At 40.7% G+C, this 25,062-nt stretch overlaps 3 protein-coding genes and 1 long non-coding RNA gene across 6 annotated transcripts in view; 2 read left to right on the top strand and 2 right to left on the bottom strand.

Moving 5' to 3' along the window:
- LOC113657214 (serine/threonine-protein phosphatase 6 regulatory ankyrin repeat subunit C-like) overlaps positions 1–10,906 on the top strand; it is a 13,278-nt gene extending 2,372 nt beyond the window's left edge. For all 3 annotated transcript variants that reach the window (XM_027168845.2, XM_047809890.1, XM_027168847.2), the window contains exons 4-28: positions 1–52; positions 142–345; positions 421–508; positions 962–1,104; positions 1,631–1,843; positions 2,255–2,333; positions 2,497–2,611; positions 2,741–2,823; positions 3,094–3,211; positions 3,345–3,413; positions 4,971–5,111; positions 5,378–5,428; positions 5,661–5,772; positions 6,176–6,247; positions 6,426–6,627; positions 6,820–6,907; positions 7,020–7,137; positions 7,443–7,662; positions 7,832–7,919; positions 8,013–8,096; positions 8,569–8,714; positions 8,839–8,921; positions 9,854–9,936; positions 10,053–10,144; positions 10,326–10,906. The exon at positions 1–52 is cut by the window's left edge and continues 19 nt beyond it. In XM_027168845.2, the coding sequence (XP_027024646.2) occupies positions 1–52; positions 142–345; positions 421–508; positions 962–1,104; positions 1,631–1,843; positions 2,255–2,333; positions 2,497–2,611; positions 2,741–2,823; positions 3,094–3,211; positions 3,345–3,413; positions 4,971–5,111; positions 5,378–5,428; positions 5,661–5,772; positions 6,176–6,247; positions 6,426–6,627; positions 6,820–6,907; positions 7,020–7,137; positions 7,443–7,662; positions 7,832–7,919; positions 8,013–8,096; positions 8,569–8,714; positions 8,839–8,921; positions 9,854–9,936; positions 10,053–10,144; positions 10,326–10,525 (2,944 nt within the window). In that variant the 3' untranslated portion in view covers positions 10,526–10,906. The remainder of the gene's footprint in view (positions 53–141; positions 346–420; positions 509–961; positions 1,105–1,630; positions 1,844–2,254; positions 2,334–2,496; positions 2,612–2,740; positions 2,824–3,093; positions 3,212–3,344; positions 3,414–4,970; positions 5,112–5,377; positions 5,429–5,660; positions 5,773–6,175; positions 6,248–6,425; positions 6,628–6,819; positions 6,908–7,019; positions 7,138–7,442; positions 7,663–7,831; positions 7,920–8,012; positions 8,097–8,568; positions 8,715–8,838; positions 8,922–9,853; positions 9,937–10,052; positions 10,145–10,325) is intronic.
- A 1,480-nt stretch (positions 10,907–12,386) lies between these two features.
- LOC125140700 lies at positions 12,387–14,469 on the bottom strand. Its single transcript, XR_007139906.1, has 2 exons — positions 14,336–14,469; positions 12,387–12,943 (listed from the first exon to the last, which is right to left on the bottom strand). It is a non-coding gene; the product is annotated as an uncharacterized LOC125140700 (long non-coding RNA).
- A 2,270-nt stretch (positions 14,470–16,739) lies between these two features.
- nabp2 (nucleic acid binding protein 2) lies at positions 16,740–20,280 on the bottom strand. Its single transcript, XM_027168848.2, has 6 exons — positions 19,969–20,280; positions 19,061–19,199; positions 18,818–18,889; positions 18,315–18,390; positions 18,146–18,203; positions 16,740–18,049 (listed from the first exon to the last, which is right to left on the bottom strand). Exons 1-6 carry the CDS (start codon positions 20,045–20,047, stop codon positions 17,895–17,897), a joined length of 579 nt encoding a protein of 192 aa, XP_027024649.1. The 5' UTR covers positions 20,048–20,280; the 3' UTR covers positions 16,740–17,894.
- Positions 20,281–24,459: 4,179 nt separating this feature from the next.
- The window catches only part of LOC113661992 (NACHT, LRR and PYD domains-containing protein 14-like), a 64,182-nt gene continuing 63,579 nt past the window's right edge, over positions 24,460–25,062 (top strand). The window contains exons 1-2 of the mRNA XM_047809892.1: positions 24,460–24,655; positions 24,855–24,935. The gene's annotated coding sequence lies outside the window, so the exon portion shown is untranslated. The remainder of the gene's footprint in view (positions 24,656–24,854; positions 24,936–25,062) is intronic.

Genomic DNA, 25,062 nt, shown 5'->3' with positions numbered 1-25,062 from the left:
GGACCAAGCGGGTCTGACTCCGCTGCATCGTGCCGCAGCTTCCAGGAACGATGTGAGAACATTTCGTTTTTCTTCAATCAACCTTTTTTTATCCTGTACTCTCTCCTTTTTCCTGCATGTTATTCTCTCTATTCTCTTTAGAGGGCAGTGGGGATGCTGCTGACTCGGGGGTCAGAGGTCGAGTCCAGGAGTCGGTTCAGCGGTCAGACGGCGCTGCACGTGGCCGTCTCGAATCGAGCGTTGAGGTGCGCTGAAACTCTTTTGCCTTTGATGAGCAGCGTTGATGTAACGGATCATAACGGAAGAACTGCTCTGCACCACGCGGCCTACAGCGGAGACACCGAGGTCACGGATATGACTAAATACAGCAGTTTTTAACGTCTGTCCATCTGTACACTAACATTCTCGTTTGTTCCTCAGATGGTGACGTTGCTTCTGAACAAAGGCGCAAACCCAAGTGTGAGGGATAATAAAGCGCGACAGCCTCTGCACTGGGCCTCTTACCTCGGTAACTCAGCTAGTTCCCAAGTCCCAGTCGTTTGGTTGTGTTACACTTTTTTTAATGGTGGTGAACATTTTTTGTGCTGAATAACAAAACAAATCCTCACACAATGTACACACTGGAATCAGACCTACCTAGTTTTATCTGACTAACTGGTCTTGCTTGGTATCTGGATTATTCTCAGTAATGCAGCTGATGTAAATATTAAAGCAACTCTGAATTTGAGGACGTTTTGATCACTTTGTCCTCCATCTTATTTTTTTGCGTCGCAGTCTGATTGGTCAGAAGGTAAACAAAGGGTTTGAACGTCATTCTCTGCAGCTGATCGTTTTATATTGTACACAGCTCTGTCATGTATATTCTGTCATTCTGTCTGCCTTTTAGTTGCTTCTTGTAGGATTAAAGCACATGCTGAAGAGCTTTAATCTTAAACCTAGAGCTTTGTTGTCATTTTTGCAGGATATTTGGAGATTGTGAAGCTCTTGCTGTCTTGCAATGCTGATGTGGCATGCAGGGATAAACGTGGGTACTCGCCTCTTCATGTAGCTGCTCTGAGCGGTCACGTCGACGTCGTCAAGCACCTGCTCCGACTCGGCGCTGAGGTAAAACCCACAGACTAAACCGACTGACGCATTTACTCCGTGTAGTGAACCAATATCCATCACACTATCTGACATCAATACACATTAAATACATGCTGGAAATCTGCTGATTTTTAAAGCAGCTTTATGTAAAGTCGATGTATGGAAAGGCCTCAAATAAAGAAATGAGTGTGATTCATCATGCAGATTGACACTTTCTCTGAGGTGTCTATGAAATGATTTAATTTATTATGTAATTATTACAGGTCTACAAATAATTTAAAGAAACACTTTCTGCACCTTTTAAAACATATTCTGGCAGATTCTCTACTAACTGGATAACAAAGTGCTTAAATGTCTTTTCCATAACTTTTCATTCCATCCATTATCCATGAATAGAAAGATATTTAAATGACGATGGCTTCGATCACTTTGCTGTTTTATTTGTAAGAGGAACCTCGTCAACATTACACATTTGGTTAAGACAAGATAAATGTTTATTGTATATTTACTTTGCTAAAACGATTGTAAAAACCATTTCCACCAGATGGACGAGACGAACTTGTTTGGGAACACGTCTCTGCACATGGCATGTTATAACGGTCAGGAGGCCGTAGCTAACGAGTTAGTAAACCGTGGAGCTAATGTTAACCAGGCCAACGCCAGAGGCTTCACTCCGCTTCACCTGGCTGCCGTGTCTACGAACGGAGCTCTGTGTCTTGAGCTGCTCGTCAACAACGGGGCCGACGTCAACATGCAGGTCAGGAAACAGATTTATTTTTAATTAAAATATCATCGTTTAGAGAGTTACAAAAAAAAATCAGGTTTCAGTAAATAAATGCTAATTTCAGATATTTATGAACTTGTGATGAGGTTGCTGATGGCGTGTTGTTGCAGTGCGGTCTCTCTCTCTCTCTGAGTGTGTGTGTTTTTAACACAGAGATAAAGAACAAAAATGGACCTATTGGTCAGAATGAATAAACATGCTTTTAATTTATTTTATATGTTGATGTGTTGCTCTGATAGGAATACCTTCTAAATATTTTCTACAATATAATAATTATAATAAAAATAATACTACTAATAATAATAGTAAATTTTTGTAATTCACATCAATAGCCAGTGACATTTAAAGAGAGTAAATTTGTATATTGTTGCTTTTGTTTTGCAGACTAAAGAAGGGAAAAGCCCTCTGCACATGGCCGCCGTTCACGGCCGCTTCACTCGATCCCAGATCCTCATTCAAAACAGTACGATTTAATACCGTTTAAAACTCTCACACATTAATCCTTGATAAACATTTCCCAGGTTTACCTTTCACACTTTCAGCTTTTTCCCAGTAAATTAAAGAGGCCTGGCTTGTTGACATGACAAGAAAATTCACTTGAGTTCATGTAAAATGTGTGTGTTTAGGTGGGGATATAAACTGTGTGGATAAATACGGCAATACTCCTCTTCACATTGCTGCTAAACACGGCCATGAGCTGCTCATCAGCACGCTGATGACTAACGGTGCTGATACTGCCAGGTAACACACACACACACACATACACACACACACACACACACACACACACACACACTCATCTTAGCTTAGCAGTACTACACTGGTGACACGGTTATTCATGTGGACTCTTGAATGTGTTTATTTCCACAGACAGGGACTTTATGGGATGTTTCCACTGCACTTGGCTGTGCTTTATGGGTTTTCAGACTGCTGTCGAAAGTTACTCTCCTCAGGTGAACTTCATCTGTGCAGTGTTCTAAAATATGTGAAGCACTGAAATTTATGATCAAACATTAGAATGTGATTTATTAATGTTTATTGTAGCTGCTCACGTTAATTACATCTGAATATTCATAATATTGGAAGTAAAATTCAGTTGTACTTTATATTCTGTGTGTGTGTGTACATGTGTGTGTGCATGTGCATGTGTGCGTTTGTGTGTGTGTTTGCGTGCGTGCGCATGTGTGTGTGTGCGTGTGTGTGTGCATGTTTGTGTGTTATAGGTCAGCTGTACAGTATTGTTTCGTCTTTGAGTAACGAGCACGTCCTGTCTGCGGGGTTTGATATAAACACTCCGGACAGTCTGGGGAGGACGTGTTTGCACGCTGCTGCATCGGGAGGGTATGACATCACATGACATCACAAGTTCACATAAGCTCCAGCAAACAGTCATAACTCAGTCATAAACATTTTAATATATAATAATAATCATTTATTAGTGTGATGATGGATAACGATTTCCTTTGTCTGGCAGAAACGTGGAATGTCTTAATTTACTGTTGAGCAGCGGTGCTGACGTGAGCAAAACGGACATCATGGGAAGGTAAATGATTACATTAAAACTGTAACCAGACGTTAATGTTTAATCAACATTAGAGTAACATTAATGTAACACACAGTAACGTAACACTAATGTAACACACACTGAGGTAACATTAATGTAACACACAGATGTAACATTAATGTAACACACACCGACGTAACGTTAATGTAACACACACCGACGTAACGTTAATGTAACACACACTGAGGTAACATTTATGTAACACTCACTGAGGGACCATTAATGTGACACACATAGACCTTAATGTAACACACACTATTGTAACATCAATGTAAAACACACTGACGTAACATTAATGTAACACACACTGAGGTAACATTAATGTAACACACAGATGTAACAATAATGTAACACACACCGACGTAACGTTAATGTAACACACACCGACGTAACGTTAATGTAACACACACTGACATAACGTTAATGTAACACACACTGACATAATGTTAATGTAACACACACTGACATAACATTTAATGTAACACACACTGACATAACATTTAATGTAACACACACTGACATAACATTTAATGTAACACACACTGACATAACATTTAATGTAACACACACTGACATAACATTAATGTAACACACACTGAGGTAACATTAATGTAACACACACTGAGGTAACATTAATGTAACACACACTGAGGTAACATTAATGTAACACACACTGAGGTAACATTAATGTAACACACACTGAGGTAACATTAATGTAACACTCACTGAGGTAACATTAATGTAACACTCACTGAGGTAACATTAATGTAACACACACTGAGGTAACATTAATGTAACACTCACTGAGGTAACATTAATGTAACACTCACTGAGGTAACATTAATGTGACACACATAGACCTTAATGTAACACACACTATTGTAACATCAATGTAAAACACACTGACGTAACATTAATGTAACACACATAGACCTTAACATTAATGTAACACACTGAGGTAACATTAATGTAACACACACAGACCTTAACATTAATGTAACACACACTGAGGTAACATTAATGTAACACACACTGAGGTAACATTAATGTAACACACACTGAGGTAACATTAATGTAACACACACAGACCTTAACATTAATGTAACACACACTGAGGTAACATTAATGTAACACACACTATTGTAACATTAATGTAACACACATAGACCTTAACATTAATGTAACACACACTGAGGTAACATTAATGTAACACACACTATTGTAACATTAATGTAACACACATAGACCTTAACATTAATGTAACACACACTGAGGTAACATTAATGTAACACACACTATTGTAACGTTAATGTAACACACAGACGTAACATTAATGTTATCTAAACATCTCCTTAGTGAAAATTTCACCACATGAACGATTACAAATTCTGATCATTCTTTGTACAAATCCCTGTGGATCATTTAATAAATGGATGGATGAACACACACTACATAAACACTTTTTTGTGTTAAATAGCTCTAACATGTAGATTATGATGTTCAGTGCGTGTTATAACCAGAGCGCCGTCTGTTCAGAACTCCTCTGCACTACGCAGCAGCTAACGGGACGTACCAGTGCACCGTAGCGTTAGTGAGCTCCGGAGCCAAGGTGAACGAGCTGGACCTGAACGGCTGCAGTCCTCTGCACTGTGCTGCTGCCTCACACACCTTTCGCAGGTGATTCTTTTCTTAACAAAGGAGTAAATGCTTTAAATTGTTTAAAATGGGAATAAATAGAGCAGCTACAGCAGAATAGCTAATAATGACCAAATAATTCACTTAGTATTTAATTATTAATTAGTTAATTTAGGGAACCACAGATTCTGATAAATATCCAGTGACTTTTTTAGCCTTCTTTGCTTTTGTGTAGTTTCAGTTCCATAGTTGAATTTGCAGCTGTTATGAATTAAAAAAACGGGATTTTTGTATATTTTTTCCAACAGAGTCGACGGTGATGATCATCAGAGTGATATGAGGGATAAAGAGGCGCTGCTGTAAGTGACAGCTCCTGCTTTCTGTTATAAATCATTGCAGTAGTGAAGCAGATCAATAAGCATTCAGTGTGTGTTTGTGTGTGTCTGTGTGTGTTTGTGTGCGTGCGTGTGTGTGCGCGTTTGTGCGTGTTTGTACGCGTGTGTGCGTGTGCGTGCGTGTGTGTGCATGTGTGTGCATGTGTGTGCATGTGTGTGCGTGTGTGTGCGTGTGTGTGCGTGTGCGTGTGTGCAGGTGTTTGGAGTATCTGCTGGATAACGGAGCTGATCCAGGACTCAGAGACACTAAAGGCTACAGTCCTGTTCACTATGCAGCCGCCTATGGCAACAAACACAACCTGGAACTGGTGCGTTTTACTCACAGGGGCATAAACTTACAGATAATATAAATATTTAGTGCACTATTTGTGATTTATTTATTTATTTATTTTTAGAAAAGTGTTGTTGTTATAGTTGTGATATCATGATAATTTATCAGATATTTCAAAAACAGAGTTCAAATCATTTATTTCTTTTGGAAATAAAAATATTTATTTATTTATTTATTTAGATTTTATACACATTACAGAAACATGCTGAAATATTCATTTGGTGATGTGTCACTTAAAATAAATACAGTGTTTTTTCAAAACGTGTGTACAGTCGTGTTACTGACTGAAATATTAAAATATAACTAATATGAAATTACTCTGCAGTATTTTATGAAGGGGTTTATTTACTTCTGTAACTGTTTGTTTTTTTTTAATTCAGCTCTTAGAAATGTCCTTTAACTGTGTGGGAGACGTGGAGAGCAATTTTCCTGTGAGCCCTTTGCACTTAGCTGTAAGTGTCTGTTTATGAAAACACACGTGCACACACACAGACACACACACACAGACACACACGCACAGACACACACGCACAGACACACACAGAGACACACACAGACACGCAGACACACACTTTTTCATGTGTGCTGAGTAAAGCTGGCAGGTTGATGATATCTGATTGTATTTTGGAGGTGTGTAACAGTCAGTGTGAGGCGGTGCAGCTCCTCTCTGAGACGCTGGTGTGTGTGGATGTCCGGGACAGCGCAGGACACACTCCTTTGTATCTGGCTGCTCGTAAAGGCTCCTTGTCTTGCGTAGAGGGTCTTCTGTCACACGGAGCGTCATGCTGCGTCCGAGAACACGCCAGGAAACGGACACCGCTTCACGCGGCAGGTTCGACTCGGGCCGATTTCACTTTTCTCCTGGAAAGAGTTTATAACCTTTTATAGACTTTTGGGACGATCCCAATGATGTGTCCTTGTATGGTTTTGGAGATGTTACAGTGTATAAAATATGACACGTTACATCCAGCTGAAACTGGAGGTATTTCATGTGTAACACTGATGTGTTTTTGTCATCTCACAGCTGCCAGAGGACACACTGAGTGTTTGTATGCACTGTTGAGCCGAGCGGACAGAGATGACCTCATCGACCTCGCAGACGCACAGGGACAGTAAGTACCACTCACCAGCACAGTGCTGCTTGCCACAGTCCTCATTTTTATGGTTAGTGTTTGTGTTTAGATTCAGCGTGTGTGTTGTTAACATGACACGGTTTGTGTGCAGAACGGCTCTGATGTTGGCCACGCTGGGCGGACACGTCGACTGTGTGCACATGCTACTGGAGAGAGGAAGTAAACCTGACACAGGGGACAGACGCAGTCACACTGCGCTACACAGAGCGGTGTGTGTGTGTGTGTGTGTGTGTGTGTGTGTGTGTGTGTGTGTGTGTGTGTTTACATTTAAACTGCTCCAAACAATTCTTCACCAGCTCCGTCCCAGTGACGGCAAACACTGAGTCTGATTTTACAAAATGGCTCCCGTGAGTGTGTGGTGTCATATGATGCCTGCCCCAGTTACAAGTACTATCAGTTCCTCTTGGCTACTGTTAAATAGAAAAATCTAGATTTCTGGTGCCACAAGTTGTGATACAGTGATAAAATGGCACCTCTGAGATCACTCAATGGTGTGTGTGTGTGTGTGTGTAAGGTGGTGCTGGGCAGCGTGGAGTGCGTGTCAGCGTTGTTAGATCACTCGGCCTCCCCGCTGTGTCGGGATGTTCGGGGACGGAGCTCTCTGCACTTTGCTGCCTCGTGTGGTCACACCGAGCTCCTTCAGCTCCTCATCAACGCTGCAGCTCAGGTCGACCCTCTGGACTCCTTACTAGACTACAGCAGATACACACCTGCTCACTGGGCAGCTTATTATGGTACACACATACACACACTCACACACACATAGACTATTCATCACACTGATCTCTAAACAGCAATATTGTTTAGTATTTTAAGTAAATAATAATAATAATAATAATAATAATAATAATAATGCATTTTTAGTAATAATAACTTTTTAACATTTTTTCATTATATATTCAGGGCACAAAGACTGTTTGGAAATTTTACTTGAATATAAAGCGTTAAGTATCCAGGAAGGGAATCCTTTCACCCCGCTGCACTGTGCACTGTGAGTATTTAACATCGGTTTACTTTCGCTTTATAAAGTCAGAAGACACAAACAAACACAGAAACTGAAGTCGTGTGTTGGTTGTTGGTGCAGAATGAAAGGCCACGATGCTGCTGCTGAGCTGCTGGTGAAAGAGATGGGCACCGAAATCATCAACCTCAGAGACGCTAAAGGAAGGTGTGTGTTGTGAGTGTTGTGTGTTGTGTGTGTCAGTGTGTGTTGTGTATGTTTTGAGTGTTGTGTGAGTTGTGAGTGTTGTGAGTTGTGAGTGTTGTGTGTTGTGAGTGTTGTGTGTGAGTGTTGTGTGTGAGTGTTGTGTGTGTTGTGAGTTGTGAGTGTTGTGAGTGTTGTGTGTTGTGAGTGTTGTGAGTACTGTGTGTGTTTGTATTAGCTACACCAGAGCTTCGGATGGATTTCCCAGGAGCTGTGAGAAATGTCTCCTGCTTTTTAAGTTAATCTGTGACACAAAAGTATTAGTTTGTTTTGTGCTGATAAATAATTCTACACATATATAATATATAATATATTCTGGGCTCAGCTGTTTAACTCTTATTAGACTTTGATAAAAAAGATAAATCTGTAATGTACCAGTGAGCAGATGGTGACTGATATTAAACCTTAGGTTTATGACTTGTTTGTTTATTAACAGAACGCCACTGCATGCAGCTGCTCGGGCAGAGACGGTGTCCGGGCTGCAGCTGGCGCTGTTCTGGGGGTCAGAGGTCAACTCGGTGGATTGTGAAGGACGTTCAGCTCTGATGGTGGCTGCAGAGAATGGCCAGACGTCTGCTGTCGGTACAGAGACACTCCGTTACTCAACGACTCTGGGTTTACTCCTGTTACAGCATTACAGTGTGTGTGTGTGTGTGTGTGTGTGTGTGTGTGTGTGTGTGTGTGTGTGTGTGTGTGTGTTTTGTAGAAGTTCTCCTGCAGCAGGCAAAAGCAGACCCGTCACTGCTGGACATCAACAATAATACTGCACTACACCTGGCCTGCAGCAGAGTAACACACCTTCTATCTGTCTATCCACACCTACACACCCACCCACACACCCACCCACACACACACACCCAACACACACACCCACACACCCGCCCACACCCACACACACACACACACACCCAACACACACACACACCAAACACACACACACCCACCCACACACACACACACCCAACACACACACACACACACACACACACCCGCCCACACCCAAACACCCACACACACACTAGAGGTCTTCTCGGGTCTAAAAAGATGTACCCGACCCGAATCACTTTTTACCCGAACCCGCCGTGCGTATTTTTTATTTTTTTGTTAAGAAAGACCCGACCCGAGACAAACCCAAAAAAATTAGACCCGAGTCCCATCCGACCCAACGGCAGTTTTTTTCAACCCGACTGGACCCGAATGTTGCATAACTCTACACTAAAGTAACCGCTACGGCGTGGATTCAAAATTGATTGACAGGTCTGTTTCAGCGAAAATTAGCTTACCGCCAGTCACATGATGTGTTGATCAAGCGGTCTTAGCAAACAGAGGAGAGGTTGGAAAAGGACTCGAGTCGATGCACACACACAAAATACAGTAGTTCGGGTCTTCTCGGGTCGGTTCGGTAAAAACACATTTGTTTTAAGTTACCCCAGACCCGATGCCGCTATTATTATACCGACCCATGTCCGAGGCGCACGTGAAACTTTTAGACCCGAACCTGCTCAAGTCTCGGGTCGGACCTCGGGTTTTCGGATCTAAGTGGAATCGTGAAGACCTCTACCACACACACCCATATTAACTGAGACATCAATAGATTGTTACTGATTTATTTTTTCATTTAGATGCCCCAGAATCTCGAGCTGGCGCTTTCTCTTTATTACAGAAATTCCTGATGGTTCTGTGTGGATAAATAATGATGTTTCTTCTCATGTTTACTGCAGAGTCATGAGATGTGTGCACTGCTGATTCTGGCTGAGTTCGACGATCCTTCTCTCATCAACGCTACAAACAGTGCACTACAGATGTGAGTGCTCTCTCTCTCTCTCTCTCACACACACACATACACACACACACACACACACACACACACACACACACGAATGTAAATACTTTTTTTCTCATTTGTGTGCCTCATGCTAGGCCACTCCACATCGCGGCCCGGAACGGTCTGGCCACCGTGGTGGAGGTCCTCCTGAGTCGAGGGGCTACGGTTCTGGCTGTAGATGAAGAAGGTTAGTACGGTTTAAAGGAAAACAATATGAAATTTAAGTGTAACAGCTTAATAAACTCATGTATAGTTTTTCTGCAACAGACCGATAATATTATATTTTATAATCTTTAAAGCATGAGTGTAAATAATGTTTATAAAGGATGAGGATGCTACATGTAACAATATGTACGTAACTGCTTTAGGTTGCACCCCAGCTCTGGCCTGCGCTCCAAACAAAGACGTGGCAGAGTGTCTGGCGCTCATCCTGTCCACCATGAAGCCTTTTCTTCTTAAAGACGCAGGCATCAGCGTGTTGAAGCACTGCAGCATCGCTGCCAAACATCATCCTTTACCAAACGGCTACTCCAAGGAGCGCCACGGCACTGTAGGGCTTGACAGCTGAGACCCACACACACACACACACACACACACACCTTTCGTCACAGGTTTATATCACCATCTCTATAACCTACAGCCATGTTAGAGAGGCAGGAATGCACCACTGTGTGTGTGTGTGTGTGTGTGTGTGTGTGGGGGGGGGGGGGACAGACCTGTGCATATGCAAAGATTCGCTCCTTTTCCCCTCAGAACACTGAGGTCGTTTCATCTTAAATGTTAAACCATGGGATGAACAGCGCCACCTCTGTGAGATACTGAGACGGAGGGATGAGGGGCTACACATTTGTGCAAACATTAGGGTTCTGAAGTCGCAGCCATCAGTAGCTGTAGCACTCAAACACATCACATCAGACCTGCCAATAAAAACAAGCAATTACAAAGAAATCCTCAAGGCACAAGTCTGTGGCAAGGACGAGCGAACAGTTACACAGTCCACAGCGCCATCCACTGGTTGTTTATTGGCTCAGGCAGCTCAGATTTATATTTTAGAGGATTGTGATGAGCTTCTTGTAAAAAAAAAAAGTGAACATTTTCTACAAAAATAATTAATTCCATTTGATGTTTGATGCTGAAAACTGCGACTTCAGAAGGTCAAAGACTGTTTTATCTCCAGACGTTTTAGCGATGTCCAGTGCCTCTGCTAAACATCCTCCATTTAAATGTTAATCTCCTGCAGTGTTGTCAAGTGAGAGGAAAATATCAACACACACACACACACATATAAACACACACAAACACACACACACACAAACACACACACACATAAACACACACAAACAAACACCCACACACACTTGCACACAGACACACACACATAAACACACACACACACAAAAACACACACAAACACACTCGCACACACACAAACACACACACATACACAAAAACACACCCACAAACACACACTCACACATAGACACTCTCACACAATCTCTCTCTCTCTCTCTCTCTCTCTCTCTCTCTCTCACACACACACACACACACACACACACACACACACACTGTTCATCAGGTTCAGATTTCCTCGTTCTTTATTTACTTGTTCATGCCAGAGTTTGCACTTTTTTCCTCCAGGAGAAACCTGATGTTAGTGAATCAGGGCTGGATTAATCAGCTCAAAATGTTCAGAAATAAAATAATATTTATGTGTTATTTAAAGTAATTAGACAAATTAGACAGTTCCAGATGTACGAGACGTATTAATAGTGCTATAATAGTGACAGACACACGGGTATGTGTGATGGCACAAATGGACTGAAATCACACTTTTTTTCATTATTGCACAAACATCACTAACATGAACGTGAGGGAATAATAAGCGAGACGCTGCGTCCGATGGTGCGGTGTATAAAACATATCCACACCTTTACTTTCAGCAAGCTTTCAGGTTTCCTCCAGTGAGAGTCAGACATTTTAGGTAGCTGTGCACCAGTGACCGTTTCTCCGGCTTACGGCTTTTTTTGACTATAAAACATTTGATTCGAGCTTAAATGTATTTTATATGACATGGTTTGTATTAGATTTACTGAGATTCAGGGAAACACGGACATACCTGTGTCTGAGGCCTGGGATTTATATGAACAGTTACTAATACTGTAAGAGTTGTGGAGTGTGGGATTATTCGGCCCGGGGGTGCTGTGAAGGTCTCGACTTGATCGTATGAGACACTGAGTTTTTATTGTGTTTCAGGATCGCTGCTATAATTATAACGCTGCATTCGTTGACTTCTCTGTTTTGTTGAGGTTTGAGCAATAATCGTCCGAGTGATTACACGTTACCTCGATTTTGTGAAAAGCTTTTCTGAATATTGGATCAGAAAAACTCAAGAATTTGCACAGAGGACATAAGAGACGTTGGCAGTTGTGTTTGTGTGTGTGTGTGTGTGTGTGTGTGTGTGTGTGTGTGTGTGTGTGTGTGTGTGTGTGTGTGTGTGTCCGCACTGTAGTTCTACATAAGTGCCAACATTTGTAATAGGGAAAGTAAAAGAACTTGAGCACCAACTCCTGAACTTATCCTCTGATTATCATCACCTACAAACAAAGACGTGTGTTTATTAATTCAAATCCTACATTGTGGTCTATGAACAGGGATGTTACACACACACACACACACACACACACACACACACACACACACACACACACACACACACACACACACCTTTTCTCTCCTTGAGCTCCAGTGCAGTCAGTGTTGATCATCTCGAGGATTCGGACCTCAGATCAGATTAAATCCTGAACACTACACACTGAGAAGTTTCTCCCTCAGGTGTGTGAACTGTAATCTGTAATGATTGACAGTCGTGTAGTTGTTCTAACACCTTGCAGAAGCCCCGCCCCTTCCCCTCACCTCACGTCATTAGTTTTGATCAGGTCTCGACTCTCTTTTCCTTCCCGATGCGACGTCCTCGCTTCCTGCTGCGCTGCTCAAAGGGAAGAAAGGGAGAAAGTTTTGAGTTCATTAATATGAAATAAACTTTATCATTCATCAGACATTAGACAAGTATCAACAAATGTTTACAAAAATGTAGAGTTGTTAGTTTATTTATTACTCCTTCAGAGTTAGAGCTAATGATACGATTAAGTAAGGTGCAATAACACAACCGTTTATATAAATACCTCATAAAGGTAGCAAAGCCTGTGTGTGTGTGTGTGTGTGTGTGTGTGTGTGTGTGTGTTATTGTGTAGAACCTGAAAGTGTTCACAAACCTTTAACATCAGGAGTCTGTACTTTTGTGCAATAAGGACTGAACTTTCACCCTAAACATCACTACAGAATATTTCACACATTCACCAAACCTGCACGAGGTCTGTAGTCACATTTAACTTTAATTATTTAGTCACTTCGTGTTGTTTCTCTTTAAATAATGAATTGTTTTAAGCGATCTAAACTTCAACAGTCGCTGTTTAAAGGGCTTTCAACGTAAACCTAAGAAGTGTGTTTCTGTGTATACACTTTGGTGTCTTTCCTCTCATTTCAGTAGGACTGATGTCTCCTACAACATTCTACACTCATTTACATACTCAAGGGCTTATCAAAAAACTGTCGCAGTGTGCACTTCTCTTTTTATTTATTTTTACACACACACACACAGATTTTGCACTAAACAATTTATTTTAAAAATGTTTAATTTGTAATAGAAGAACAAGCTAAACTGTAGCTAGCTGCCCATCAGATCAACCTTCCACAAGAAAACCAACACATTCACACTTTTTTAAGCTTTGTTTTCGTTTCCTTTCTCCCATCAGTTTGTCTTCGTCTGTCCTGCGTTTTCATGCTCGCTGTTTTCTTCCCAATCCTCTGACTTGAGTTCATTCATTTCTCTACATGAGCCAAAGTTTCTCTTCTTTCCTCACCACACGGGGGCGCCATGCTGGACGGGGAAATGTTTATTCATTTCTATTTCTATTTATATATTTTTTTTGTATATCACCAATAAATAATAATGCCACCCTCTCAGTGATGGAGGAGTCCACACACTGATAACAGGTGCTGGCTCCACCCCTTTCCCCCTACACAGTGCACTACTTTCTCCACGACACACTACTGCACTACTGTACACACGTGGTATCTAAGACACGCCCACAGACTCGCACGAGTGGGCGTGGAAATAGTTAATATAGTCCAACACTGCTTTATTGTTTATAAATAAGTCGGTCATGATTTCTATTATTAGATATTTATTAGTTTTTTTCTGTTTGTATGTTTATCCAAAGTTGGCGAGATGAATTGAAGTCATATTTTAGAGTTTAATCAACGCCTCTATCTATCACGTGAAAATCAAAAATTAGCCAATGAGGGGAAACTGACTCACGTGTATTCTGCTCACGTCACGTGATGTCGCGATATTCAGAGCATGTACATCGTTTCACAGTGTAGAAGTTTGCCCAGGTTTGGTTAACGATGCGTTATCGCATGTCGGGACGTGTTCAGACACCTGAGGAGGAGAAAGACTGTATAAAAAAAATACAAACTAAAAGGTCAGGTGTGAAAGCAGCTTAAAGAAAAGAATAAAGAGTTTAACTGAAAAGAAATTTCCCTGATTTCTAAAGCATTCATGTGCACTTTTTATTGTATCTTTAATACATCTGTGTGTGTGTGTATGTGAGAGAGAGAGAGAGAGTATGTGTGTGTGTGGGCGTGTGTATACAGGTGAAGTGATGATTCAGTAGCTTGAGTAGGAGTGTAGGGGCTGAACGGGGTAGGTGGGGTAGATTTATGTGTAGATCTGTATCCGCCTGGACGTCTCCCCTGGGCCACATTCACACCGAAACGTCTGACAGGAAGTGAAAAGTGAACAAGTGGCTGTAATTTGCACTAGAAGATTAAACACGATTAATAAAACGTGCGTGTCTCAGTTCGCTTTGTTGTTTTTCTTTCCTCTTTACACACTGAGACATGGTGAAATACAAGCTCAGGATTTTCCTCTTTGTTCTTATTTATTCCAGCTGTAAGATGGTGATATCTAATATAGGCACGTGTCAGTAATGACGTCTATATCAGCTCCAGCTTCACAGAACACAACACAACACACACAACAGACAGCTGCTGGTCTCTTTAATAGGGTTTCATTCACTTTTAATTCAGTTTCTGTGACTGAATAACAAGGAAAAAGGAGAACATTCGTTTAGCAAACTTTTCTCTATCAATAGGAATCCCATGTATGGTTGTTGCTATGGCAACATCTCAGCCACTTGCGTACGTTGCCCTGGATAAAGGCGGCCACCAAATGCTGTGGATGTAAACTTAGGAGATGGAGGCGGGTTTTTACTGAGCTCTGTTTCTGATTGGTGCATCAATTTACAAAAGCTCCACCAATCACAGAGCTTCTGGTAAAAAAAAACATCCAGAGTTCAATGGACTGATTTACTGAGATAAAGATAAAAAAACAAAAACATTTAGTAGGTAAATACTTCTCATTGTATTATTTGACAGAGGAAGAAACACTGTTCCATTGTTTAGTTTAAATATAATAAAGGAAAAATAATAAAGATCAGATGCACAAGTGAAAAAAAGTTTGCACATGATAACCTACAAACGTGATTTATTTACTCTGTGGAAAATGCAGCATTTTGCTCTGTAAAGTTTTTGTGTCCCGCTTTATTCTTTACTTGAATGATTAAAGGCTGTAAAACGTCATGGTTTGTATTTTGGATGTAATTTATTCGTAAGGAATTTGCCTTAAACCTAAAGGTAGTGTGAGTGTAAAAGCTTATCGCAACACAAGAGCGAGAAAGTATTGATGACCGAGGAACTGATAACAGACTGAGATAAGGCTCGGTGCCGCCCATAGAGGAGCTCGGTTCCTGTACTGAGTCTGAATCAGAACTAAACTGATTCGTTTGATTTGTTTGTTTAGCGTAAGGCCTTTTGTCCTTTATTCTGAAAAAGATAAACAAACAATAAACCAGTAAACAAGCTGTAGCAACATAAACAGTGAGACAATTTCACAATCTGTGTGTGTCTCTTCTGCAGTGTTTATTCGATCAGCTCTTTTCCGATTCATATCAGATTCACTTCCTGCAGGTGAGTCGATTCAGAGTCAAATCATTCTCACTGGGGTTTCGATCGGAGGGCTCAAACACCCGAACACACACAGTCAAATACTTCAACTCATTTGTGTTAAAGTACAAGCTAAACCAGTATGAGTTGTATCGTGTGCTGATCTGATTACAGGAACTTTGGAAACTTTAAATGAAGTAACTCACATGTTATTAACCTGCAGACTGCTGCTGCCTTTTCTTTTCTTTTTTTTTTTACCCACAGTGTTAATGCTTTTTTTTTTTTTTTTTTTTTTTTTTTTTTAATGTGTGATCCAGATGATGACTTTTGTTCTGTGGCTTGGAGCTGATTTAAATAAAGAGCTGGTGCTTAATCCAGGTGACGTCTCCATGGTCTGTTTTTAACTCTTCATCATGACGATGCTCTTCAAAGGAGTGTGGTGGATAGAATTTATTCCCTTTTATGGTAAATATTCTGTACATTTAAAAAAAAAATATATATATATATATTAATATATTGAATTGTTACCAGGAAAATATACTGAACATGCGAGGGGAGCGTCACTGCATCGCAACATGTACGAGCCAATCACGTCCCAGTATGCAAATACAGGTCGCATAATGTTATAATTCGAAGAACATCTGGAATTCTACATCAGGCATAAAGTGTCAGGTGTCATCATTTTGTTGTTTGAATGCAAACACAGACACAAAATGTTAAAAAATATATTTTCTTATAATTTTATTCAGAACGAACCTTTCACGCAGTTCTCAAGATGCCGCTTTGACATTTTTAACGTGAACGGAAAAGACAGGAAACAAAAAAAATTCCTCTTTCTTACGATCAGTGCTGCCAGAGCTGCTTTTGAGTTTAGGATTATGTTGATAATTTATCATACGTAAGAACGCCGAACGTTACAAATATTTCTGTTTCGGGTTCTGTATCAGATGGAGTTGATCCAATCTGGCAACCCTGTGTGTGTGAGAAAGAAGCAGTGAAGTGTAAAATACAATAATAATTTTAAAAAAACAACAACACAGGTGTATTATATTTTCAAGTTACAGAACTGATTAAAGGCAAAATGTCATTACATGTTAAAAAAAAAAAAAAAAAAAAAAGCCTGATATCGTTGTCTCTTTTCTTGTCTAACAGCATGATTACACAAAAAAAAAAAAAAAAACATCTCAGTGTGGTGTGTGATATGAAGAAGGCGAGAACGGTGCTGGAATAAAGTTCTCTTCACTCAGTTCTCTCAGAGTTCTACAAAACTTTAAGTGCTAATAAAGAGGCTGATTACAGACTCAATAAACCAACAAACTGCTACAGTGATGAAGGCAGAAAAACAAATAACGTACAAATAAAAAATATCCTGTACTGTAATGATGAAGAAAAGCATAAAAAACTCTAATTCTGATATAATGTTAGTGATAACTACATAATTAATAATGAAATAATTAATAACTAAATAATTAATAAAGCATTATATCCATTTGGTTGTTTTCTATGTGTTTACAGTAAATTAAGCTTCATGGGTTTTTTTCTTCACAAAAACCCCAACAATGAATCATGGGATGTTCTAATAAATTTAAAAGCGTTTTAAAATCATCTTAATGCCTTAATACAGAGATTTATGGTCAGGGAGATCGGACTCTAATTGCTCGTCGTAGTCGACAGGTCGAGTTTGTCGTCTCGTGCAGGACCCAAAAAAAAGCGTCTTTTATTTTTTTGCAAAAGGATAAATATCACAGATAAATATCGCACACTGTTGAGGACACATTAACATCACAGACACATGCTGTAGACGTATTCATAAGAATCGACTCATGAATTGATTCATTCTGGACTGAGACAGATAATGAATCTTGCTCGGATCATCTTTTAGCGGAACGTCGTGTCTCTTTCCCGTTACTCACTGCAGTCCCGGAGGCGGAGCTTCTGTTGGCGTTCGCGGTGCTGGCTCGGCCGCTAGGCTGCGTGCTCCCTGAGCTCTGACAGTTCACTCCGTTCCCGTTAGTGGCATCGGGACCTGAACACATTCACATCGGATTACAGTGTTATCTTAAGTTACATTTCATCCAGTAAACTGATGCTAACCCTTAAAGACAGAAGAAGAGAAACTCACCTGCAACGCTCGAGGAACCGTTGTTGTTGTTTGTGTTGTTTCCTTGCTCGTTAAGCCCCTATGATGCAACATTTACACGTCAGTAATAAGGCAGTCCATAACGACATTATAACTCATCGCTCAGGGTTTAATTGTCAGAGAAAATGGAAGGGGAAAAAATAAAACTTACTGTTTTGTTCATCAGGGCCAAATACTCTGGATTCGGCTCGCTGAAGTTTGGAACTTCAGAGTAAACCATGCAGAATCTGGCGCGCGCACACACACACACACACACACACACATACACACCATAAAATCACTATAGACTTATTTCCTTCTCATCTTCAGCTCCCCTACTGGTGCAGTTAATCATAGTTTAGGGTTTGTCCTGTGAGTGTTGCCGTAGTTCAACACTGTTCTGTTGTCATTTATTTTGTTGATCCTGGGCTGTAATTATTGGTCTTCAGGTGTTTTACATGTTTATATTAATGTGCTTCCTGTCCCTCAAACATTATCAGTTCTATAGTAACACCTTCTTCACAGGGATTCGTGCAGCAGACGCTCCACTGATGATAAACAGATTAAAACTGTGTGGAATCATTGATACGGTTACAGAAATGTGTTTGTTCATCGTGTGAAGGAGTCTCCAGTGTCAGCGCTTTGTAACAGTCAGAGGTGAAGCTGTAAACTTACTCTCCAATCTTCTGCAGCTCTCCTCCTCTTCCTGTGTATAGAGTGAGACAGCCTTTAAAAACTGACGCATAGCTGTAAAGGAAAACACACGTGCGCGCGTGCACACACACACACACACACACACACACACACACACACACACACACACACAGCTGATTCATCAGTGCAGACAAACAGATCACTGAATGACACATTTAAACAGTAGCTATGTTCAGTGACTCTGGTGTTAATTTGAAATCTCACCCTTTGGTCAGTCGGAGGATGTCTCCGGTCTGAATGAGCGCTCCCACATCATCCCACACTGATATACTAATGCTCCCCGTCTTATCAGCTACCTTACAGGTGCGCACCTCATGGCCATCTTTGGTTTTGGTGACCCTTCCTAGATAGATAGATAGATAGATAGATAGATAGATAGATAGATAAATAGATAAAAAGATAAATAAATAGATAGAAAACATGCACTATATTTCACATTAAAGGTGAGGTGCACTATGTTTGAAAGCCAATGTTGACATTTGAAATCACCAAAACAAACACTCCCCTAACCCAAATGGGTGTCACCCCTGTATTGATAGCTCCGCCCCACACATATATACATGTGTTTTTGTAGTGTGTTGTACCGTGAAAGGTTTAGCTCCGTTTCACGCGGAAGACGTTCAGTTCTCTCCAGCGCTGGAAAGCTGATCCTATATTAACATGTCCTACTTCTTGCCTTATCGTAAGCCTTTTTATTCACTGTGTCAATGTTTCAATCGCTTTCTGCTAATGTCACACATGCACACTGAACACTCTCTCCGCCCATATTGATAAGACACGCCCCTTTATGCTCATTGGCTACACATTTGTTTTGTTTGTCTGTCCGACAATTCTCAAACAACGTGCATCCCACCTTTAATGCCAGGCCTTAACAAAAAAACTCTTAATAATGCAGTAACTCAAATCATTAAGCAATTCGACATGCATTTGTCTTTAAAAAACATTTATAGCAGTTATAAACTCCATATCACCTACAATTATATGCAAAAAACCACGTATGAATCGGTTTATTATTAAGTTTCTACTAAAACAAGTCCATGCACTTGATGTATGGTGTAATATTAAATGACACACAGTAAATCTACACTAAATCATCTGTGATGTATAGGAACCTGTCTCCAGGACGATGAAGATGACGTTTAAGTTCTTCAGTCCGGGTTTGATGTCCTTCACACACGTCTCTGTGCTCATAGCTCACAACCTCAACACAATGTTAATGACACTTCTGTTGTGTGCACAGAGACATGGCACAGCTGTAGCTTCTCCACAGCTAGCTGCTTTTATTTAATACATGCTGTAGAAAGCGAAGGCAGTAATAAGACGCGTAATAACTTGAGAATACAGAGAGAGTGAAGTAGCACAGCGATGCTAACGGTTGGCGTTTGTTTTGCTCCTCTTCCGTACGCGGTGACGCAATCCGTATACGTTCATCACGTGACTAAGTTGGAGCGGCTCATAGATATGCTGTACATAGACATGTACGCTAGATGTCGCCTTTTCTACGGCAGTTCATTGGAACGAATACGTCAATAGAGCCGCCATCTTGGAACAGGGGACCCCCTCCATTTTAATGCATCAGCGTCAATGTAGGCAAAGGTCTAACTTAAATAAAATCACCATAAATCGTCATGAATAAGATTTTTAATTTTTTTTAGTTCGTTCCAACGAGCAGACATGTATTTATCATTGAGTCCAGATAAAATTTAAGGTTTTGATATTAAGATAATCAACTTTTTCACAATATAATGCTGACGTCTCTGTTTATCGCTTGGGACTCTACAAAGATTCAGATTATTTTATTTTATGTCATGTCAGCAATCAAAGCTATTTTCATGGCAGAAATTCAATTACAAAAACACATATCATATAACTACAATAAAAACAAAACAAATATAAACAGCAAGTCATATTATAATTTTTTTTAATTAACATACAATAAAAAAATCCAAAACCTTTTCAGGCATAATGTCTAAATATGTCCTTAAGTGAAGTAACTTGATAAAAGAGCATTCTGCTTGTGTTAAATCCAGGACAATCTAATAAAATATGTTGGACAGATAAGGGAATCTTACAAAACATACATAAAGTTGGGTCTTCACCTTTAAGCAAAAAAGCATGGGTCAATTTTAATGTCCTTATTAAGAGCTTCAGATTGTACAAACAAAATAAATCCATAAGTCTGTAGTGTTTAATGCACTTCAAGGGACATAGCCAAGTGAGAGCAGAGTAAAGGGCCTGGCTGAAAAGGTTTGTTCCCGGTTTTTTGTTGTTGTAAACTGTTTCTGTTTTTTTCTGCTCCTCCATCCCTTGAATCTCCAACAACTTACTCTTAAATGGGCTAGACCAATATGGAGACATCTCCTTCATGCACACAGGCACGGCAGGCAGGAGCTGTCTCGCTGCCGAGTGGGCCGGCGGCATCCTTTTCCCATCATAAAGGTCTCTTACAACTCCTTCGGCAGCTTTAGCGGCTGGCCAGGCTAGGCCCAACTTTACTGTGGCCCGTTTGCACACCTCGTGCAGGCTGCAGTCAGCAGGAGGGGCCGAATCGTTTGTTCTGGGTGGTCTAGACCAGTAGTCCCCAACCCCCAGGCTGCGGACCAGTAACGGTCTGTTGACCAAATGGAATATTAAATTTTTCCATTTTATTTACTGTGGTGCATTTCTCTCGGGTTTGTGCGACTTTCCATTGAGGAGTTAACCGGGAGCTGAGAGACGTCACCTAAAGCCGCACCAATACCGTGCATGCACAAAATATAATGATATCGGGCCGGGTTTAGGTGACGTCTGGAGCTGAGCGGCTGCAAGTGGCAGTGGTGTTGTAGCTTTGGTGGAGAGAAAGTGTGTATCGCTCTTCTCTCTGTTCACCGGTACTTTGTCATGTTTAACAGTGCTTGGTGTACGTGTATATTGTGTTTGTGTTACGAAACAGACTTTGTTAGAAAGTTAGAAACTCTGCCGGTGTTCTGGATTAAAGTCATGGCGAGTTACCCTGAGATTGTCACCACAGCAATTAAATCGCTATCGCCATTTCCAACATGCTATCTGTGTGAAGTGGGGTTTTCTGCAGAGACAGCAACCAAAACAAAACAACGGAATAAACTGGACATAAGCAACACACTTCGGGTGTCATTGTCTCCTATACCCCAGATGGAACCGTCTCATTGAAAAGAAACAAGCTCAGGGTTCTCATTGATTTAGTGTTGTAGTGAGATAAAAAAAAAGGCATGCTTAAATACAATTAAATTAGAATTATTAATTCTAATTTAATTGTATAGCCGCCACCCCCCACCCCCAGCGGGCCGCGGTAAAATGATCAAACATTGACCGGTCTGTGGTGAAAAAAATGTTGGGGTCCACTGGTCTAGACTGCTGGACTGGGAAGAGGGAATTGTATTCCTCCTCTTCGTCGTCCATGCCCAAATCGAGAAGGTCAGAGTTAACATCACCATCTGCATCCTCGTTCCCCAGTTTGTCATCCTCCTGCGTGAGCAGGCCATCAAAACATGGAGGCATGTCCGGGGATTTGGCTTCCATCATGTCCACCCAGCTCTTACTAGCTCGCAGGAGATGGTTAGTTGATGTTGAGGCCACTTCAGACAGGCAAGGGTCCTGCTTGTTAGCCACCGAAACTTTCAGCCTCCGTTCCAAGATTTTCACCGGCATTGACACACAGTGAGTGCACGTCTGCGGGTCCACTAGCGACATTTGAGCGTGCTTCGGGCCCATACACACGATGCACATAGAGTGAGGGTCCCTGCCCGAGATAGTAACTCCACATGATGATGGACAAGGGTGGGATACAGCCTCCTTAGATTCAACTTATGCCCTTTGGCGGGGTAATCTCCGTCGACATAGTGCAATCTAAAGACTCGTCACAACACGTTAGTCTTGAATTAGGCAATTAAACCTTCGGTAGGTCCGCCTTGATGCCTAAACCCAAGTAAACTAGATGTCGCCTACTGCTGTAAATAAATACGCAATAGGGAGAACAGAATAGCTTGCCATGACGCGGTCGCTATTCCAAATTTAAGGTTGTCACTCACCACAATCCCTCCACTGATGTTGTGTTCGAAATGAGATGGGATGCGCTGAGAGAGCTTGCTGCAGTCTCACACGGGAAGTGTGAATGGCGTAGACTGGGGTCGACCTGGCTGATATAGGTGGGGCGGAGCTGAAAGACAGATGTGGTGTCATAAGAGCTTCCACAGTTGGACACACCCAAAGCGATTCCCATAGTGCTCTTTATTATAACAATATATTTTTCAGTTAAAGTGTTCCCTTTCTAAAAAGATTTATTTTTTTAAATGACAGATGTATTACTTTTCCTGTGCTTCAGGTGCAATGTGACCTCTGTTGAAGGTTGGAACATTCTGAATGTGAGGAATACACAGTAGATGTTTGGGATGCTCTGGATCGGCGTATACCACAGCGTGTACAGTGAACAGCGTTCCTGCCAATGTACAGCTTCACACATTGAAGAAGAGTGGACCAACATTCCACAGGCCACAATCAACAACCTGATCAACTCTATATGAAGGAGATGTGTTGCACTGCACGAGGCAAATGGTGGTCAAGGGTTTTATGACCCCAATACAGTAAAACTGCACATTTTAGACTATAATATTTAAATATATAGCACTTTCACTTGTCTTCAAATCTTGAACACTGTCCTTAAATCATCACGCACGCACAACAGCGCACGGAAGTATTTACAGGCGCCATCTGACTGATAGAAACAGCGTAACGCCAACAAGCAACGTTATGCGTTTTATAGACTTTCAGTATGGAAATATATATATATACACACATATATATGCACTAATATTGTAGATGTAGCTACTAAATTATAACAAATTACTTGTTATCGTTTGTGTTATTGCTATATAGGAGTCAGTAAAACATTATATAACATTAATTAGTATATTTAACCACCAAACATCGCTGTACTCCATTTGAAAGTTTTATATAAACTGCTAAGTGAATCCATGTTTTCTGTATTAATTCGTGGTAAGGTGTCAAATCGAGTAAGGATAAGGAAGGCCAAGGCTGGTCAAGGCGTGCAGGGGCAGTTCTAGACCTTTCTTAGGGTGGCAGCCCCCTGTCTGTGATCTCAGCCACTTTCATAAATAAAAAATAAAAATTACGTTAAAATGCAGTCGATGGGAAAGAAAATTATTTATCAGTTTGATCCAAGAGCGATTTTTTTACTTTGATTTTACGCGCGTGCGCTGTAGTGTTTTAAAAGTGCGTCATGAGCTGTCTGCTTTATTAGAACGGAGAAGCACAGGCACGCGCAGCCAGAGCTGGAGGCGTTTATCTATAACGTTAATCAGCGGAAAACCGTGAAGACGGCGACCAAAAGCAGTGAAATGTCACTATTCTTATTACCAGAGTTGATAGAACAAACAAAATATTAATGCAAACAATCCATTCAATACTAAATGAAAATAACATTTATGGATTTGGTCTTCGTCTTGTGAATATTAGTTTATTAATGACTGCATACATCACTGTTTGTAGAGAATGCACACACATGAACTGATTTGATCCAAGACTGGCATCATTACATCATGCATAAAATTTTGGTGTCCACTTTTGCCATTTTAAATAATACCAGAACTTTTGGCTTACTATGTAGTCATATAATATATAATATAAAACTCTTCTTGTTTTAAATTCTCACTGAGGGCTAAACCCCCTAAAGGTGAAATCCTAGATCCGCCCCTGAAGGCGTGTATCAGCTTGAGCAGTACACCATTTACAGCCACCATTTTCTCGAGCAGAAAACAGCAAGTGGTGAGTAAAGACTCTAAATTGTATAGGTTTATGGTAGAAATATAACTGTTGTGTTTCACAATAAGCTTACATTTGTTAATGGGAGCTAACAATGAGCAATACGTTGATAGCATTTATTAATTATCTAAGTTCATGTTATTTTTCAACATTTACTAATACACTGCGTGTGTCTGTGTCTCTGCCCTTCCCCCATCTGCAGTATAAACTGTAATGAAAGTGAAAGTCAGCAGCTCCATTTTGTGACGAGTGAAAAATAAAAGATTTGAGGAGTAAAAACACAGTGAGTATCTAAAGCTCTAATATATAAACACACTGAAGTGACACTAGATGCAGAAGAGTTTTGTGGCTTTGTTCTGAAGCTTTAATGTACACAAGTTGTTTTATAACTTTATAGCGTGACTATTACC

This window comes from Tachysurus fulvidraco, chromosome 2 (assembly GCF_022655615.1).
Source record: "Tachysurus fulvidraco isolate hzauxx_2018 chromosome 2, HZAU_PFXX_2.0, whole genome shotgun sequence".
Lineage (NCBI taxonomy): Eukaryota > Metazoa > Chordata > Actinopteri > Siluriformes > Bagridae > Tachysurus > Tachysurus fulvidraco.
This window is presented reverse-complemented; position numbering and strand designations above follow the sequence as displayed.

Excerpts from the sequence above, each read along its gene's own strand:
- nabp2 (XM_027168848.2), bottom strand. The coding sequence starts at position 20,047 with ATGAGCACAGAGACGTGTGTGAAGGACATCAAACCCGGACTGAAGAAC. Across the intron at positions 19,200-19,968 it reads CTTCATCGTCCTGGAGACAG|GAAGGGTCACCAAAACCAAA; the intron begins GTTCCTATACAT and ends CTATCTATCTAG. Across the intron at positions 18,391-18,817 it reads GAGCTGCAGAAGATTGGAGA|ATTCTGCATGGTTTACTCTG; the intron begins GTAAGTTTACAG and ends TGCGCGCGCCAG.